The sequence below is a fragment of the Ochlerotatus camptorhynchus genome, unplaced genomic scaffold, assembly GCF_037179485.1.
Source record: "Ochlerotatus camptorhynchus isolate MF236.1 unplaced genomic scaffold, CSIRO-AGI_Acam_v1.1 ptg000051l, whole genome shotgun sequence".
In the NCBI taxonomy this organism is placed as follows: Eukaryota; Metazoa; Arthropoda; class Insecta; order Diptera; family Culicidae; genus Ochlerotatus; species Ochlerotatus camptorhynchus.
The window spans coordinates 125,990-144,193 of NW_027040541.1; the positions used below are offsets into that span (position 1 = coordinate 125,990).

At 40.8% G+C, this 18,204-nt stretch overlaps 4 protein-coding genes across 7 annotated transcripts in view; 2 read left to right on the plus strand and 2 right to left on the minus strand.

Annotated features, from left to right (window-relative positions):
• sals (sarcomere length short) overlaps window positions 1-1,899 on the plus strand; it is a 47,248-nt gene extending 45,349 nt beyond the window's left edge. For 2 of the 4 annotated variants that reach the window (XM_065239118.1, XM_065239119.1), the window contains exons 6-9: window positions 454-492; window positions 684-946; window positions 1,015-1,225; window positions 1,288-1,899. In XM_065239118.1, the coding sequence (XP_065095190.1) occupies window positions 454-492; window positions 684-946; window positions 1,015-1,225; window positions 1,288-1,485 (711 nt within the window). In that variant the 3' untranslated portion in view covers window positions 1,486-1,899. The remainder of the gene's footprint in view (window positions 1-453; window positions 493-683; window positions 947-1,014; window positions 1,226-1,287) is intronic. The other 2 variants (XR_010520306.1, XM_065239120.1) reach the window with 2 other exon arrangements.
• The window catches only part of LOC135717164 (trichoplein keratin filament-binding protein), a 100,133-nt gene extending 98,181 nt beyond the window's left edge, over window positions 1-1,952 (minus strand). Inside the window, exon 1 of the mRNA XM_065239123.1 lies at window positions 1,876-1,952. The gene's annotated coding sequence lies outside the window, so the exon portion shown is untranslated. The remainder of the gene's footprint in view (window positions 1-1,875) is intronic.
• A 4,987-nt stretch (window positions 1,953-6,939) lies between these two features.
• LOC135717152 (uncharacterized) lies at window positions 6,940-7,998 on the plus strand. Its single transcript, XM_065239107.1, has one exon. The coding sequence runs from the start codon at window positions 6,940-6,942 to the stop codon at window positions 7,996-7,998; it is 1,059 nt and encodes a 352-aa protein (XP_065095179.1).
• A 3,554-nt stretch (window positions 7,999-11,552) lies between these two features.
• Window positions 11,553-12,702, minus strand: LOC135717155 (uncharacterized). Its single transcript, XM_065239109.1, has 2 exons — window positions 12,683-12,702; window positions 11,553-12,624 (listed from the first exon to the last, which is right to left on the minus strand). Exons 1-2 carry the CDS (start codon window positions 12,700-12,702, stop codon window positions 11,553-11,555), a joined length of 1,092 nt encoding a protein of 363 aa, XP_065095181.1.
• Window positions 12,703-18,204: the final 5,502 nt, after the last annotated feature.

Below are 18,204 nucleotides of genomic sequence, written 5' to 3' on the forward strand. Positions count from 1 at the left end.
TAAACCATAATTTGTGAAGGATAGAATAAATTATATAGTTCATTAAAACTGATTGTGAGCAGTTCCAGCCACATTGATTCACGGGATTTGAAAAATCAACATATATCGTGTGTTCTATAACTTCAAAACATTGTGGACTGTTTATTAATTCATTTGGTAGAAAACTAACATGCTGGACCACAAATAAAATCAAGACAGACTCGTTTTAAACTCTAATAATCCTAAATTGAGGGATAAATTTACGTAACCTATTTTTAGATTAGTTGAATTCAGAGTATTTTTAAATCATTCAGATTCATAAAACATTCATAAATGAAGTTAGCACATTTTAACATAAAACATGGAATCCAACATGCGTTCAGGAACATTATTACTAGTTTAGCCTATTATTCGATATCGATATATTTAATCTTAACTTGATTTACATTTTCTAACGCAATTTCTCGATCACAGTGCTTAACGGATGATGACTTCTATTTGAAGGAACATCAGGTAAATGAATTCTAGATAATTCCGTTTTCAATTGAATTTGATCGCTCAAAAATGTCAAAAACACGTCCTTTAGCGATTTGTGTGTAGTAGGTAGCACTGAAATCTGTACAGAATCAGAGCAGTTTGTATTGGTAGTGCTTCTATGTAGTATATATTTGTGATCCGTAATCCGTGCAATTGTTCATCCACAGGGCATCACGGACAACGTTCCGCGTCGCACCAGCGAGGCTGCTAATCAGAAGGAAAGCTCACCGGAACTGGCACCCGATGAGGAGGAAGAGGAAGAAGAGGAAGAGGATGAGGAAAAGAAGGCCGAAAAGATAGCCAAACGGTTGAACCGGGAGGTCAACATGCTGGCGGCTCGACTGATTCGACTGAAAGAAAAGGAAGAGGAGAAACATGCCGAGCGGCACGCCTTGAAATATACCATGAAGACTAACCAGTATGCGCTGAAGTGAGTAGGATATCAAAGTAAAATTATGAACTTAATATTCTAATGAGTTATTCTAATTCTTCCATCAGAAACGAGCTGAAGAAATACAAAAAACTGCAGAAGGAAGTCGAAAAGATGGCTGCAATGATGAAAATGGAAGACGAGGACGAGGACGGAGAGGAGCCCAAGGAACCACCACCGGAGGAACCTGAAGAAGAGGAGGAGGAAGAGGAATCCGAGGAGGAAAGCGAATCGGAATCAGAATCAGAAAGTGATAATGAAAGCGTGAATGAAGCAGAGGTACGTAACTGAAGAACTACTATTATCTTAACTGAAATAAACCCAACTGATCCCAACAACAGGACGCCCCAGACGAGAAGAAGAAAATTAACCTAGAGCCACGGGTAAAACGACACGAGAATCGATTAGCGTCGCTGAAGAAGGGCAACTACTTCCTGCAAGCGAACGTTGATCGAATCAAAGATGAAATCAACAAAACGCGGGAAACGTGCTGTACCCTGCAGGCAGATTTGGACTCAGTTATAGCCGACCTAGGATAGATATCTACATTTTAGCCCAAATTAAAAATCATTGCATACAGTTTTCTATAAATCTAAAGAAACGATGTTGAACTTAATTGAGCGTATCAAAACATATTGCTGTATTTACCGTACACACCATTATTCAAGTGCAATTTTTACCATTCTAGTTACACGTAAGTCCCACACAGCGGAAACTTTTCATATTAAAACACCTAAAGCATATTTTTCATCCTTCATCTCTACAAGCAACGACATTGAACCATTTTTTTTACAGAAAACAGATCACAAAAAAAAACTGAAGAAAAATATGTCCGGCCACGGGAAAAGGCGGAGCCGGTCTTTGGCACACGCAAGAGTATTTATTTTATCTGTATTTTTGCAATTGGAAATGAATAAAATACAACATACCTGAATTGAACTCAGTTTAATCTACTGGAGGCGTGTATCCGACCACTTTATTTCACTCAGAATTCACGAAAAATATCACAAAATTGCAAACACTTTCCCAGAAGACACGAACGAATTCAAACTGTTTGTACACAACAGGCGAAAAAGTGGTTTGTTTTGGTTGAATAAACAAACTTTGTGCAAAAAGGGGATTGGAAAAAGGGCAACGGGGACTGTCACAATAATGACCTATGCAGCATAAAACAAAGAGGATAAAACTTTTAGCCAGGGCTGTACCGAGGAACATCCCTCAGCTTTCCACGAACCGAAAATTCAGTGCCAACATTTCAAAGGGGCGTAATTGCTTTTATAAACAATGACTTTAGCCGTCAATTTCTCGAATGACATCGGGTCAAATTGAGCGGCAAAAGAAGGCCAGTGTTGCCAAAAACTTTGTTATGAATTGATATTTTTGACAGTTTAACAACTTTTATTTAAAAAAATATGAGCTTTTAAAATTACAAGTCGAAAGTGAAGGAAAAAACTTTTAAACAAACAAAATTACATTCATTCACAAAACTACGAAATTCGGGAAACTTTTGAATTGAAATTGCAATATTTTTATAAGAACCATTTTTATTTTTTTGTGTGTAGCAAGGGTTTTGTCTGTATCGTTAAACGCCGGCCAGACTGGCGAGTTATAACATGTTATAACGGTTGTTAAATAATTGCAACACAGAAACCACCATCAAGATAGCGCTATAACATGTTATAACTCTGTAGTCTGAACGTACTATTAGTTGCTTTATGTGTTTGGATTCGCTGATTGACATACACTCAAAAAATATTGAAATCTAAATAGTATAAAAGCTACGCTAAATCGCAACTCTCCGTATCGACGCAAAGGTCGGTATAAAGGGAGAGAATGCAAACTTAGTATAAAAATGGTTTATGCGTTCCGTAGTATAAAATTGAAATATACTTACAATGCGTAGATACGGTTTATTCGAGAGAATGTATTTTTCGCTTCTTAATTTTATTTATGGTAAATATTATTGTTTTCAAATCAAAATTAAAATTGTCTCAGGGAGGTTTTTTAATTATTTTATTTTTATGAATATTATTAAAAAATACATACCTTTTCGATGTTCATTAGAATGAACTCGTGCTTACGCAGTCTAGCTGATCACATGCGCTGTATAAATCCGCCGGGACGAAGCTCTTCACCAGCACGAAGCTCGGAAGAGAATCCAGATGATCTTTTTGCTATCATTTTAGTAAACACTGATCGAATTCCACTCCGTTATTCGGACTTAGTATAATTTTAACGAAAATTTTAATCGAACCGATGTATAAATTTTGAAAATCCATAAAATGCATAAATTTTAATCTATATTCGTTTTATTATATTTTTGAGTGTAGCTTGTGAGTAGCTGCAGTTTATTCCAAATCTGAGTAAATTTCGTATGGAAAGAAAATTCTCTGAGTCAATTAATCTCAGTCGCTGAGTTGGTATGATTGGCCGTGTACATTTTATGAATAATCAATTAATTTTTTTAAGCAAGCAAAATTTAAGCAATTAAAATTTTCCAAAATATATAAAGGGATTTCTATTAAAGCCCTACAGTAAAAGTATGGACGTCTGTCAAAAGTTGTTCCAATCGAACCGTCAAAATGCACCGCTTTGCTCGATTGGAACAGCTTTTTTCAGTTCTGTGGTGACAGTCGTCCATACTTTTACCACAAACGAAGTTACATACGACTTTCTCCGAAGAAATTTCTTGATTGTTAGAAAGAACCGGAACAGCAAAGTTTGAAAGTAGAATGGATTTTATTTAACGACTAGCTTGAGTGGAGTCTTGAACAGGAATGAAAAGTTTTTCACCGTTGTTTATTTAAGAAAACTTAGGTTGCTAGGGGTGACGTTCGGTCTCCAAGGAGGTGATCAGCACACTGCGTTACCGATTTACTCCAACACCCCCCCTGAATCGGTCAGTCCTAGGAGGGTCCTCAGTTCGCGGAAACGTCCAGGTTCCAGGGGCTTGGTGAACGTGTCCGCTATTTGGTTTGCTGTATCAATTGCTTCGATTTGAAGTCTTCCTTGTGCCACATGGTCGCGCAAAAAATGGTGCTTTACATCGATGTGCTTGACACGCTTGCTTTCGGTGTTTGTGGCCATTGCAATGCACCCACGGTTGTCTTCGTACACCTTGAATGCCGTGTCCGGTCGAACTTGCTTCAGGTCTTCAAGGATTCCGTGCAGCCACAGCCCTTCGGAGGCCGCGGCACTTAAAGCTGCATACTCGGCTTCACACGACGACAGTGCAACGGTTTGTTGCTTGCGGCTTGCCCAAGACACGGTGTTCCCAAAGACCTTAAAGACGAAGCCACTAACGGATTTCCTATCCTCAGCATCCGATGCCCAGTCAGCGTCTGCGTATCCGACAAGTGCCTCGGCGTCGTCGTTTTGCTTGTACTGGAGCTTCAAGTTCTTCGTTCCCTTCACGTAACGGACCACTCTCTTCAGGGCTTGCCAGTGGGCCTCATCAGGTTGAACTTGGAAGCGCCCTAGGTATCCAACAGCGTAGCATATGTCCGGTTGAACACACAGCATCGTATACATCAGGCTGCCCAGCAATTGACGGTATGGATGCGACACAGGATTCGCAGCTTGTGGTGGCAGGAAACAGCCTTTCTCCATTGGGGTTTTGACATGGTTACAGTCTTGCATGCCGAACTTCGTCAGCACACGGTCCACAGCAGCTTCTTGCGCCAGGTACATGCATCCGGTGGCGCGGTCGTATCGGATCTTCATTCCAAGGAAATGATTAACCACGCCGCAATCCGTCATCTGGAGCTTCTTGGAAAGAGCACGCTTGATCTCCTTCACCAGGTCCATTCGATCGCCAGCAATGAGCAAATCGTCCACGTAGATGATTATGTATACCCCCCCTCGATCGTCGATCCTTATATATAGACAGTAATCATGCCGGGAACGGGTAAAGCCGAAATCCAGTAGAAGGTCGTTTAGCTTGTTGTTCCAACAGCCGGGGCTTTGCTTGAGTCCGTACAGCGATCGATCCAGCTTGCAAACGAAGTTCGGCGGTGCTGCAACTCCTTCGGGTATGGCCATGTAGACGTCTTCTTCAAGCTCACCGTAGAGGAATGCGGTCTTCACATCGAGTTGGTGAACGTGCATCCTTCGGTGGGTTGCTACAGCAAGAACGGTTCGTATCGTGGCTAACTTTGCTACGGGGGAATATGTTTCGTTGTAGTCGACTCCGGGCTTCTGTTGGAATCCCTTCGCCACCAAGCGCGCCTTGTAACGGATCGGTTCGCCATGCTCGTCCGGCTTGATTCGGAAGACCCATTTCGATTTGAGCGGAACCACACCAGCAGGGCATCTCACCAATCGCCAAGCATGGTTGTCCGCTAGCGACTGCAGTTCCTCACGGACCGCTTGCTGCCAAAGAGCTTCGTCGCCTCGTCCAGCGATCTCCTTGTACGCCTCCGGGACATCGAAGATTGAACGCTCGGCCTCATCTCGTCCAACGGAACCGTCAAATAGTACATCGGAAACGTTATGGGGAACATCTGCAGAATGGGATTGCGCGGCAGTGAAAAATTTTCCAACCAGAAATTCTTTCAACTTACCGGGGAGTCTGCGCTCCCGTTCGCTGCGCCTCGGGGTTTCCATTTCGAGGTTTGAACCACGGTCTAGTTGCGAAGGGAGCGCTCCGGTTTCTTCAACACCGTCGTCTTCAACCTCGCCTTCTTCATCATCAGTCAGGATGTCGTCATGTTGAGCCACCAGCGGCTCATCGGGTTGAACGGACTGTTCAGGGGTTTGCACGTCTTCCTCATCTTGATCCTCGAACTCGTACGGAGCAACAACCAAAGGAGTTTTGTCACGGATCTGGGTGGCAAACGGAAAACTGTTTTCATCGAACTTGACATCTCTGGCTAGGAATAACTGCTTCTTCTCTTTGTTCCACAGGCGGTAGGCGTTTGGCGCATAGCCGATCATCACAGCAGGCTTGCTTTTCGGATCCAGTTTCTTCCTCTGTGCCGTGGACACCCAAGCAAATGCTTTACAGCCGAACACACGTAGTTTACTAACGTCCGGCTTGTGACCAGTCCACATTTCCGCAGGAGTCTTCCAATCAGATACCGCGGTGGTTGGACTTCTGTTCGTCAGGTATACCGCCGCTAGAACCGCTTCATTCCACAGATTCTTCGGAGTTTGGGCTTCAATCAGCATCGCACGCACCTTTTCGACGATTGTCCGATTGAACCGTTCGGACACTCCATTCTGCTGTGGTGTGTACGCTGCGGTTGGCTCGACTTGGATCCCCTTGGAAACGTACCAATCACGCTGGTCATTGGAGCAATACTCGCGCCCTTGGTCGATAGTCAGCTTCGAAATCGAATGTCCCAGAGCGGCACTCGCCATGGCATCGTACTCTCGAAACTTCTGGAACACCTCGGACTTCTTCTTGATGGGATATACTACTGCAAAGTGCGTGTAATCATCAATAAAGGTGACGACCCAACAAACAATTTAAGCTGCAGACTAGCTTATAAAGGCAAAAATTAGCTGTATATGCCAATTTTTGGCTGCATAAGCTAATCTGCAGCCAAAATTGTTTGTTGGGGAAGTACCGAGAATCATCCCAAGCCGCTGGTGTAATTGGACCGCACACATCGGAGTGCACTCGTTCTAGAGGTCTTGTAGCACGGACTCTAGTACCCGTGAATGGTTCTCGGCACTGCTTTCCGAGAACACAAACATCACAAAAATCCAATTTATCTGGTTTCTCGGGAATACCTGTTATTGTCGCGCGCCCACTAAATCGGAACGCGCGTGTGAGACACGCGACGTGAGACTCACACCCGAATTAACTATCATCACGAGATTTGTACCCATGACAGTTCGGTCATGATATTATTTATTTATAATCTGCTTTCATTTGTAAATATATTTTTGTTTGTTCCCAGTTCATCACACAAAACGAGTTTGCTATTTGAAAATGTAGAGGAAATTGCTATAGAACTTGAAGATTTTACGTTCAAGGTCGGTTTAAAATGGCCAATCCTATTATACACAACGTCCGGCGCCAGCATGCCAGTTGTAATACAGTGTATCATGCTCTTTATGGCCATTATTTCCTTGGCATTTCGAAGAGGAATTTAGCTACGATTTACGGGAAGGCAATTTCTACCATCTACGATTGGTTTGGACGATACGAACGTGATGGAGTGTTCAGAAGGAAACAACGTGAACGGATTTACAAAAAAATCTGTTTCGAAAAGAGAGAATGGCTGGTGAATCTCTACCGGATCGAACCAATCCTGTTTTTCGATGAAGCCAAACAGAGATTTCAACACTATTTTCAAATTTCGATAAGCGTTTCGTCGATTTGTACCATCCTACATGAAGCCGGACTTAGCTGGAAAACTATTGAAAGGCGGGCAATGCAGATACGAGACGATGAGATAATTAGGTTCGTTCAGGAATTGCTCGCAATTCGGTGGGATTTGTATAATTTAGTGTTTCTGGACGAAGTGTCATTCGATAACAAGGACATGTTACGCAGGAAGGGTTATGGGGTAATCGGACAAAAACTGATCTACCGAGGAGAATTTTCTAGAAAGCCTAGAGTTTCACTTCTATGTTTTTTTGGATTGGGTGGAATGCTGGATAGTTTTTGGACGGAAGGAACTTTTAACAGGCTTAAATTTTTTGACTGCTGCCGTAGGTTTTCGTTGAACAATAATCTCGTTCAAAACTATCCAGGAGTTCACTCAATCTGGATTCTAGATGGTGCACGCATCCACTGCGATCCACACATTATCCGTTACTTGAGATCTGTTGGTATCATCCCCATATTCCTACCTGCGTACTGTCCTTTTTTTAATCCCATTGAAATCATATTCGGGATAGTTAAGAAGCACCTTCGGAGATACCACCAACAAAATGCGTCAATACTTGGGGAAGTTTGTGAAGCCATGAATAATTTCAAAGTGTATCCGTGCCGCAATACTTTCGAAAGTTGTGGGTACATGTCTGGGGGTGTATTTCTTCCGGAAAAGGGCTTAGCTCAGGACCCAAAATATATGGATTTTAATGTATTTCCCAGCTAACATTTCGAAGAAAACCATTAAAACTGTAAATCAGCTTGATTAAAACGTTTATTGTTCCATTTTTCTTAAAGCCGAAAAAACGAAATGAAAACAAAGATAACGATATCATTTTAATTCATACAACAAAAACGAACTTAAAAAACGACTTAACAAAGATGCCTTTTGTCGTGACCTAGTCGATGTTTCAAGCATCGACCATTTGTCACTATGACTGTTTCAGCCAAATTGTCCCACGTTGTTCCTAGCGTCCGTTCACTCTAAAATTAGTCAACAGAATGACGAAACGAGCCATGAACGAGCGTGATAAATGCGATGCGATGAATATCATTCTGCACTCTTCCATCCCATAGCGTCATTTTAATCATACGTCCTATCTCCCTCACTTCGCGTCCTGTGCTTTGGTCGTTTCGTAGACGTACTTCGATTATAATGACACGAACCGCATTCGTGTATTCGGAGCCTTCCGAAATCATGTTCGATCACTCTTGCGTGTATTTTTGTCAGTTTGCTATTTCATGAATGTCGACTTCTAGTGCTGCCAAATGCATTTTGCTGACATCAAACTAATTAGCGGTAAATTTATGTTTAATTCATTACTACCTTATCATATATACTACATTCTTCCCCTTCTCTACTCTATCATTCATCAAGTTTTGATTAATTTTATTATTTTGATCTGATCTTTTACATACTCTACTTAAATGGGAATCAAAGTTCCAACTGACATCTTTTAAATATTCTTTTGTAGTACTTTGTGCTACTTTAAGCTCAGAAACATCATTCAGAATAGTCAACAATCTACAATCGTGTCCCTAATTCGAGCGTCATGAAACTCACTCTGGAGTAATGATACTTTGTGTATCTTCAAACTTAGTTATAGCATCACTACTACTGAAATATACCACTATACATTTTTTTTTTCAGTATTCAAATAGTTTTTTTTCGAAATTTTGACAATCATATCTCATAAGATAAGGTAAGGTTAGTATCTCATAACAATCTGCATATTTCTCCATATTGATAAAAAATGTTCACAAAGCTGATTTTTTTTTTTTTTTTAAGATTACCATTAAATATTATTGAATATCTTCAATTGGTTTTGTTAACAATCGTCATTGCATTCATCACCGAAAATAATATTGAATTTGTTTTTAGTCTAAAAATGATAAAAAAATATGTTTAATTTTTTTTAATACATTCATAATGGTTTTAAAAATTCCCAATTTATGATTTAAAAAATTCGTCCATCTTATTCAATGTCCTATCATTTTCACAATCAACTGACATCATTTTCACAAGCAACTGACATCATTTTCACACCAATTGCTAATTTGCCTTGATAATATAGCAACCCCATGTACATTTTAACGTCTGATTTCTATCCACTTTTAAAAATCGGGATAAAATACGATTCCTTCGGAAGTATACTCGATTCCAGAAATGAGTTAAACAGCCAAAATAAAGGTTTCACTAACTCCATGCGTACATATTTTAAAAATACACCACTAATCTTTATATCTTACAACCATTCAGATCCATATTTTATGTCTATTTTCAACAGGCCATATTTTGTAAATATTGCGTTTGATTTGTTTTTATCTATGAAATTTCCATGCTTAATTATGATTTCAACCATTTCCAATATAAATCTGGATTTACAACTTCCCAAACAACTTCTATAAACATCTATCAATTACTAAAATTAATCACCTCATTTTGTGCTCATTATTGTCAAAATCAAAACTATGTCCAACCAAAATAAATCATTACCACGACCAACACTTAACTCATTCATCACCTTAATCAGTAAATATCAATCACTTTTTTTCACAAACAAGCACCATCCTTTCCACAAGCAATACAAAAAATATAATCAAATAGCCAAATTTCCACGTGAGCTATTGTCTTTCCTTAGTAAATTTTCTTCTTCCTTTATATCCTTGCTACAAACCATCACCGAAACGCACCTGAAGCCCCAGATTAACTTCTTCCTTCCCGATTTACGACTTGTGAGGCTGGATCGAACCAGCTCCGGGGAGATGTTTATGATGCTTATGATGTTTTATGATTATATACTCTTTCAAAGTTTCATATTTCTTGAACTAAATTATTTGAGTTTCATGACGCATTTTCTTCTACATACATCGAGCATTATGAAAGTAATCCCAAATCAAAATACTGATGTTCTGTCCTAGACTAGAAAAATAGTGCAAATTCTTTAATTTCCGTTAAACATATTGCTAACGAATTGACTCTTGGATCATCAGTACTTATTTAAAAAAATGAAAACCATGAATTGCTGTAAAAAATATTTAGAACACACTTCAAAAAATTATCAATGTTACCCTGTTTTACGGTATGTTTTTTTTTTTCGAGTTTTTCTCAATCAATCCCTTTTCCACGTCGCAACCACTACACTTTCCGAAAACTATCAACATTTATCAGAATTATTCGTTTCCGCATCCAAATAGATCATCTTTTACTGCAATCAAGCAAAACTCCCTGTTATCAATTACCAAATCAACATATTTTGTTGAGACCATCTTGCTCCTCACATTTTATATCTAATTTTAATTTCATTCCCGACCATTTTCTGGGTTGAAATCTCACACTCTACCCTTTCACTATCAAGTTAAGAATCACCTTTTTTTCTTGTTCGGCTTAGAGACCTACTCGCTCTATAGTTCTTTTTTTTTCCAGGCTAGGAGACCTGCTCGCTCCATTAGCATTTTTTTTATTCAGGCGTGGAGACCTACTCGCTCCAGCCATTCTCTATTTATTAATTTGGCTTGGGGACCTGCTCGCCCCAGCTAGTTTTTTTTTATGCCTGGAGACCTACTCGCTCCAGCCATATCATATTCGTTCATCTGGCTTAGGGACCTGCTCGCCCTTACCATATTTTTTTTTTCTAGCCTGGAGACCTACTCGCTCCAGCCTTTTTTTTATCTGACTTGGGGACCTGCTCGCCCCTAGTCTTTATTTCCTTTTTTTTTCAACATGCCTGGAGACCTACTCGCTCCAGACATCCGTATTCTGATCCACTCCGTATGTTTGGTTCAATAACTTACCTACTGCGCCATGTCGTGACCTAGTCGATGTTTCAAGCATCGACCATTTGTCACTATGACTGTTTCAGCCAAATTGTCCCACGTTGTTCCTAGCGTCCGTCCACTCTAAAATTAGTCAACAGAATGACGAAACGAGCCATGAACGAGCGTGATAAATGCGATGCGATGAATATCATTCTGCACTCTTCCATCCCATAGCGTCATTTTAATCATACGTCCTATCTCCCTCACTTCGCGTCCTGTGCTTTGGTCGTTTCGTAGACGTACTTCGATTATAATGACACGAACCGCATTCGTGTATTCGGAGCCTTCCGAAATCATGTTCGATCACTCTTGCGTGTATTTTTGTCAGTTTGCTATTTCATGAATGTCGACTTCTAGTGCTGCCAAATGCATTTTGCTGACATCAAACTAATTAGCGGTAAATTTATGTTTAATTCATTACTACCTTATCATATATACTACACCTTTCTCTACGTATTACTACTACGCTTGATCGATATCAGTGCAATCCATGACTTTCTCTGCCAAGGGGTGACTCAAGCTTGATTCTTCCGATTCGGTGGCAGATTCCATCGCACTGAAGAGCTCTAACTCAGTATGACCCCGAAAAGTCATGGCCTCCAGTTTTTGCATTACTCCTTGAAGAATTGAAATTCCGAGAGAAACTTCGGTCTTCACATCATCTAGTTCACGACACCAGGCACTATTCGATGTCCGAGCTACAACCATTCCTCGGTGAAGTGATTGTAAACGAGCTGCTTCAGACACAGCAGCCCATCGAAAATACTTCGAAAGCTCGATAGGCGGGTATTCCGCTTTCTTCAAATCCTCCAGCTTATAAGCTGGCGAAGAATTTATTGTATTGGCCCATAGTAGCCATGAGCTCTGATGGCCCTCGAGGTGGCAATGACTTCGGCGTAGCTCATCAGCCAACGCAGCATCATCCCTTGTTGAATGGGCACCCGCTCGGTCAGCATTTTGTGGCGCCAATATTTTTTTTGTTACCTGCTGGTACTGCCCGGCTGTTTCCACCCTCGATGAATAGGCATAGACAAATATTTTGACACATTTGTCTCGCCAGTTCGTCAGCAGCCTAACTGCATACAGTTTTCTCTTTACATCGTCTTGCAGAGTTACAAACTCATGCATGTCTTCGATGGTTGGTTCAGTTTTCTCCACCCAACTGGGAACGTCATTCTCGAACGTGACTTGTCGATCCATTAAGTTTTTGGCTTGAACCCAAATTGATTCCAGAATTTCGTTCACTGAATTACCATTCACAAAAGCTCTGTTTGTTTCTTTTGGGCGTTGCTGGCTGCGATACAGTCGACGGCAGAATATTCCAGTGAATGAAAAAACATATTCTTCACCAGATTTTTCCTCTACTTCACCGTTGGAATCATCGCCCTTCTCGACATCGTCATTCATCGGCCACAATCCCAGCTGGTCGTAAGGAAGCTCAAGGTTGTAGATTCCCGTATTCTCTTCAGTCATCATCAGCGGATCTGGGTCGTTCTCTTCTTCCTCTTCCAAATGTTCTTCGCTCTCATAGGAACTGAAAAATCCAAATCTTGATTAAACAATCAAAACTAAATCTAAATAAAAACGCTCACTCCTCCATTTCCGAATCCATTATTGGAGTTTTTTCACATTACACCGAGCATTACACGTAGATATTTCTAGTATAACGATCCACCATAACGATGAATAATTTTGAGAAACGAAAATAATAACAAATGCACGCAAAGTTGTTTTTACTCATCTTGAAATCAAAAATAACCTATTACCCTATTACTCACCATAATATTGAACTATATTAGAAATGACTTAGAACTTGAAATTTATCAAATAGGTAAGTAAATAAAATCAGGGAAACTTGTTTACCATAGCAAAAAACAGGTTCAATGATTATTTGAGCGGTTGGAATAGTTACGTTTTTTTGCCTTTTACACACTATTGGTATGTTTTTTTTTTTGCGTGTTTGTCGCGAGTGAGATGGTTGAGTTCTGAACAGTGCCCGGTTTTTGATTTTCAATCGAACAGACAATACCATGCCATGCTTCGCGAGTGTCTGCAAACTTTTGCTCCCCAAATGAGCCAGTCGACGATGCCACAGGTTACCAGTCACAGCTCCACACATGTTGGCCGCCACCGTATCGACACGGAGATCGAGCTTGTAAAAATCGCCCCGCATGGGACATCTCGCAATCAGGTCACGACCTTGCTTCATGATCGCTTCCTTTTTCGTGAATGTGACATCAAGATCCGCTTTTGCCATCTTCTTCACAGATAGCAAGTTCGCTCGAAGATCTGGTACGAAGAGGACGTTCTTCAAGCTGATATAGTTACCTTCCTTGTTGACGCCGTTGATCGTGCCACTGTGCCGGGAAATCAGGGATTGATCATCCTTCGCCACGTTTATGACGACAGGGTGCTTCAGCTTCGTGAGGTCGGCGAAACAGTGCTTCACATTCACAAGGTGGTCCGAGGCTCCGGAATCCAGCTTAAAGGAAACTGCTCCCTCGTCCTTTGTTTGGGAGCATCTCCCGGTCATAAAAGCCACCGCCTTACCTCCAGCAGCAGCGTTAGCTTCAGCGCGCCCATCTGTCTTCAACTTCACACGACAGTCCTTGGCCTTGTGCCCCTTCTTCTGGCAACGGTTACACTTTCCGGTGAACTTACCAGGCTTCTACTTCGATCCTTGGAATGCTGCAGGTTTCTCTTGGCAGGAATCCGCTGCCCGGTCGGTTTTCTTGAGCTCCTCGGCAAGAAGGCGCTCGCGAAGAACATCCAGTATTAGGTTTTCCTCACCTAGATTTTCCAGTGCCGTAACCAACGGATCGAACGACTCGGGAAGGGTAGCAAACAGCTGGGACACAATATCGTTCTCTTCAAGCTTCGCTCCGGCCAGCTTCAGTTGTCGGATCAGCTCTTCGAAGGTTTTCAGGTGATCTTTCACAGACGAACCTTCCATCATTCGTAGCTTCGCAAGTTGCTTCCTGACGAATGTCTGCGACGAGACGGACTTCTTGGCGTAGGCGGATTCAAGGCTCATCCACATCTCCTTGGACGTCTCCTTGTCCCGCACCAAATGCAGCAAATCGTCATGAACAAATGACGTCAGCAGGAACGCCGCCTTACCGTCATCTTCCTGGAACTTCGTGAGCTCGGCCGCTTCCATCGGAGGATCCTTCTTGATGATATCCAACAGCTTCACGGACTTCAGATACTTCTCCACTCGAAATTGCCAATTGTCGAAACCGGTGCCCGAGAACTGCGGGATCCCGTGGACCAAATCCTTGCGTGAGTCGCCCATAACCTCTTGATTGTTAGAAAGAACCGGAACAGCAAAGTTTGAAAGTAGAATGGATTTTATTTAACGACTAGCTTGAGTGGAGTCTTGAACAGGAATGAATAGTTTTTCACCGTTGTTTATTTAAGAAAACTTAGGTTGCTAGGGGTGACGTTCGGTCTCCAAGGAGGTGATCAGCACACTGCGTTACCGATTTACTCCAACAAAATTAATTAAAATAATGTGGTTCTCTGTAATTGAATTTTAGTCCACCTTCCGCCCCTCACCACCAGGTTCGCTAGTATTTTTGTTTTGAATTAATTCAAGTTGGTTTTGTGTGCAATGATCTGGCAACTCGCATTGACGGGGTGCTGTTTTCTCACTCATCGAAGGAAATTTTGATTAGAGTGAGAAAGTAAGGAACAGTCAGTGCGGGAGCCGTGTGCGTTATACCTTGTACAGACATACAAAGTACACTGTTGTACTACCGTTGTATTTCTTTAAGCTTGTACCTCAAATTGTACCTTTTGAGGTACTCGATTAAAGGAGTACAACGGTACTGATTTGTATGTCTGTCAATGGTATTACTATAGGTGCGGCAGAAGGAATGTAGTCGTCTCTTTTGTTCTCATGGTGTTCTTACACATGATCCAACGTTACGTCACACTATATTATGCATAAGAACGTCGTGATAATGAAAGAGCTGACTTGTTTCCTTCTGCCTCACCAATCCCTTTGTATCCTATTGACCAAAAATCGCAATCCGGAGTCCAGCAGCGATTGCTTCTTTTCGCATCCCAAATCGTCCAGAGTTAGCATTTTATGCTTCAGAAATCCATTGACCAATCCGACCAGTTCTTGACTGATTTCCTGCCCGGCCTTGAACATGGTCATCGCCAAGTTTATAACTATCGTTGAAATGTAATCCACAAAATTCCAACTGGAGCTTCCACAGCGGGAGCAAATATGGGCTTGATTCCAAGGGCAGTATTAACTGAATTTGACCAACATTTGCACAATTCAATGATCGACTCGGCTACCTCCGAAGCCTGCTGCTTAATTTGATCCAAATGTATCCGCAGTTGAAGCATAGAGGTAACTCTAAGACCACTGGGTCCCGAAGAAAATCATTATTTTTTTTGGCTCACTCAGTACCAGAACAACGGTCCCAAGCAGTCCCAAGCTATTTCACTCACCCCTGCATGTTCTGCATGAATCCACACACCCCTGATGTTATCTGTCAAACTTTCATAGCGAATCAAAACAAACATAGTGTAGTAATAGAATTTCAACTAGAATAGGGTACGTTAATCGTTTGCTTGGGACCAATAGACTACTAAAGTGGTGAGCCAATTTAAAATCGTTAGTTTCGTATTGATTGTTGGTTGAAGTGTGATGAATATAACGATTTCTACCAAAGGCTGATCCGGAGGGGAATTCACACTGAGGATTTTGAATTTCTCTGATAGGAATTTCAGTGTTTTCATATCCAGAACAGAGCTGTTTTAAAAGTTGAGATACTTCCTCAAAATCCACACGGAACTTGCCGTTGGCTATTCTATTCTAGATTCTATTCTTTCAAAAATAGGGTAGAATACTACTTCGGTCTAATCGCCCATTTTGGGCCTATCGAGCAGAAAACATCAAATAAATCCATGATTTCAGAGTTAACAAGTAAATTATGGGTTTGGTACGATACTTTAGTTAATAAGCTACCGAACGAAGTCAATGAGAACGCGTGGTATGAAGGTTTGCACCCATTATTCCCAACAACAAAAGAAGCGCTCCGACCGAATCAATTTTTATCTTCATCCGATAGGCCGAAGTGAATTCATTGGCGTTTCAATGCGTTAGGCCGAGTTTAGAATCCGTAGACCGAGTTTGGCATCAAGAAGCAGTGTTAGACTTTTGACAATATCTCAACGATTGGTTTCTCTTTATTAAATCTTACGGTACGTACAGAAAGGTAAATAAATTTGGAAGTCATCAGTAATAATAACATTTAGTTTGATGCTATACTGTGCTGGATTAAGAAAGACTGAGTGCGTGTTGTGCTTAATAGGGTGGAAAGGGGGTCATCAGTAATAATAATAACATTTAGTTTGATGCTATACTGTGCTGGATTAAGAGAGACTGAGTGCGTGTTGTGCTTAATAGGGTGGAAAGGGGGTAGTTAACCCTACTAAGAATCTCCACTAATTGTATGTACTGCTTGGAAGCCTCACCCAAGCTAAGAATTATTTCCATTAGGCAAACTTTGTGGAATAATTCTTCCATTTCCATCTCGCTAAACTTCTCTATATATCACTGATACGAAAAGTTTCTGATACACACTGAACAGTCGATACAGCAGCACCGTTGAGTTATAGAACACATCGTTGTAGATCCCTACTGCTTTCGCCCGGATCGCAAACTCGTCAGACTCAGACCAATGCCGCAACAATCGAATTGTGGTGGAGCAGATCACATCCAATCCAGACAAAATAAACTTTTGCTGATCCGTTTGCCTGTATGTGCATCGTATATCGCCTTGAGCACCACCCGGCTAACCCTTAGCAACAGCTCCGTGTGCTCTTCCGCCCAATGGCAATCTTCCAGTAAGCAGGCGCATTGCACTAATATGTGTCGTTTATCCTGAAAAAGTAAAATTTATTACACAGAATCCTTCTAAACAAAATCAACTCAGGCATAACATTTGATAACGGCACAAAAGCATTTGTAAACAAACTTTCTAAGGCCCTTTACACGTGAACCAAAGTACGCCCACGCAAACCAATACCACTTTCGGAAAGATGATAGTTGCCCCGTTGTCCCTATCCGATGATGTAGCTTCTGGCGACTCGCTCACTGTATGTGGGGAAAAAGACGATTAAACGTCAAAAAGCTCTATAGTGACAAAGCTGTATCACCATGTCACACTAAGATTTTTTTACAGTATACTGTAATTTTTTACCAAATATGGAACAGCTGAACATTCGGTAATCCATTCGGTAATTTTTTAATTTACAATCCGTTCTGTAAATTTTCTTCGCTTGTGGCCTGTCAAAATTTATTGACCTGGACTGTAAATTTTACTGAAAGATCGGTAAAGTTTACCATATAGCGTTCAGTATAATTTTTACCGAATCGACTGTACTTTATTTTCAGAATAAATAAAAAAAAAACATTGTAATTTTTATTGATTGATTAACTGTTTCTTTCTTTCATCAAACCAAAAGATTCATTCCTTTTAACCATATATTTTTTTGGAAGATGCATTTTCATCTTGAGTTTGTACAGAAAATTATAAAAAAAAATCAGTAAAGAACCCGGACGAGGCTATCAACTAAGTAGCGAACCGTTCTAAAATGCAGTTTCGGCGGTAGAGGAGGACATTGAGTTGCATAACCCTAATAAAAAATAACCATAAACGAACGATAACCCAAATCATTGAACTATTCCACAAATGGTTTGGATGATACCCAGAACACGTCGTTAAGCAAATTAACCATACAATTTTTATTAGGGAACGTCCATGGCGTCTGAAAGAAATTGGCCCAGAAATGAAAAACTAATTATATTTTATGCATAAATTGCACAGAATCTATCGAAAAGTAAAGTACTTCCCTAATAAAAAATAACCATAAACGAACGATAACCCAAATCATTGAACTATTCCACAAATGGTTTGGATGATACCCAGAACACGTCGTTAACCGAAGGACACTCAACATCGAAATGGCAGCTAATATTGAGTTTGACAGTACGAAAATCTGTTCACTAACTTTTACATAATTCGGTACTTTATTGCTGTTTGATTTTGTAAAAGATTATTTTTACAGTATACTCGTCACAATTTTTACA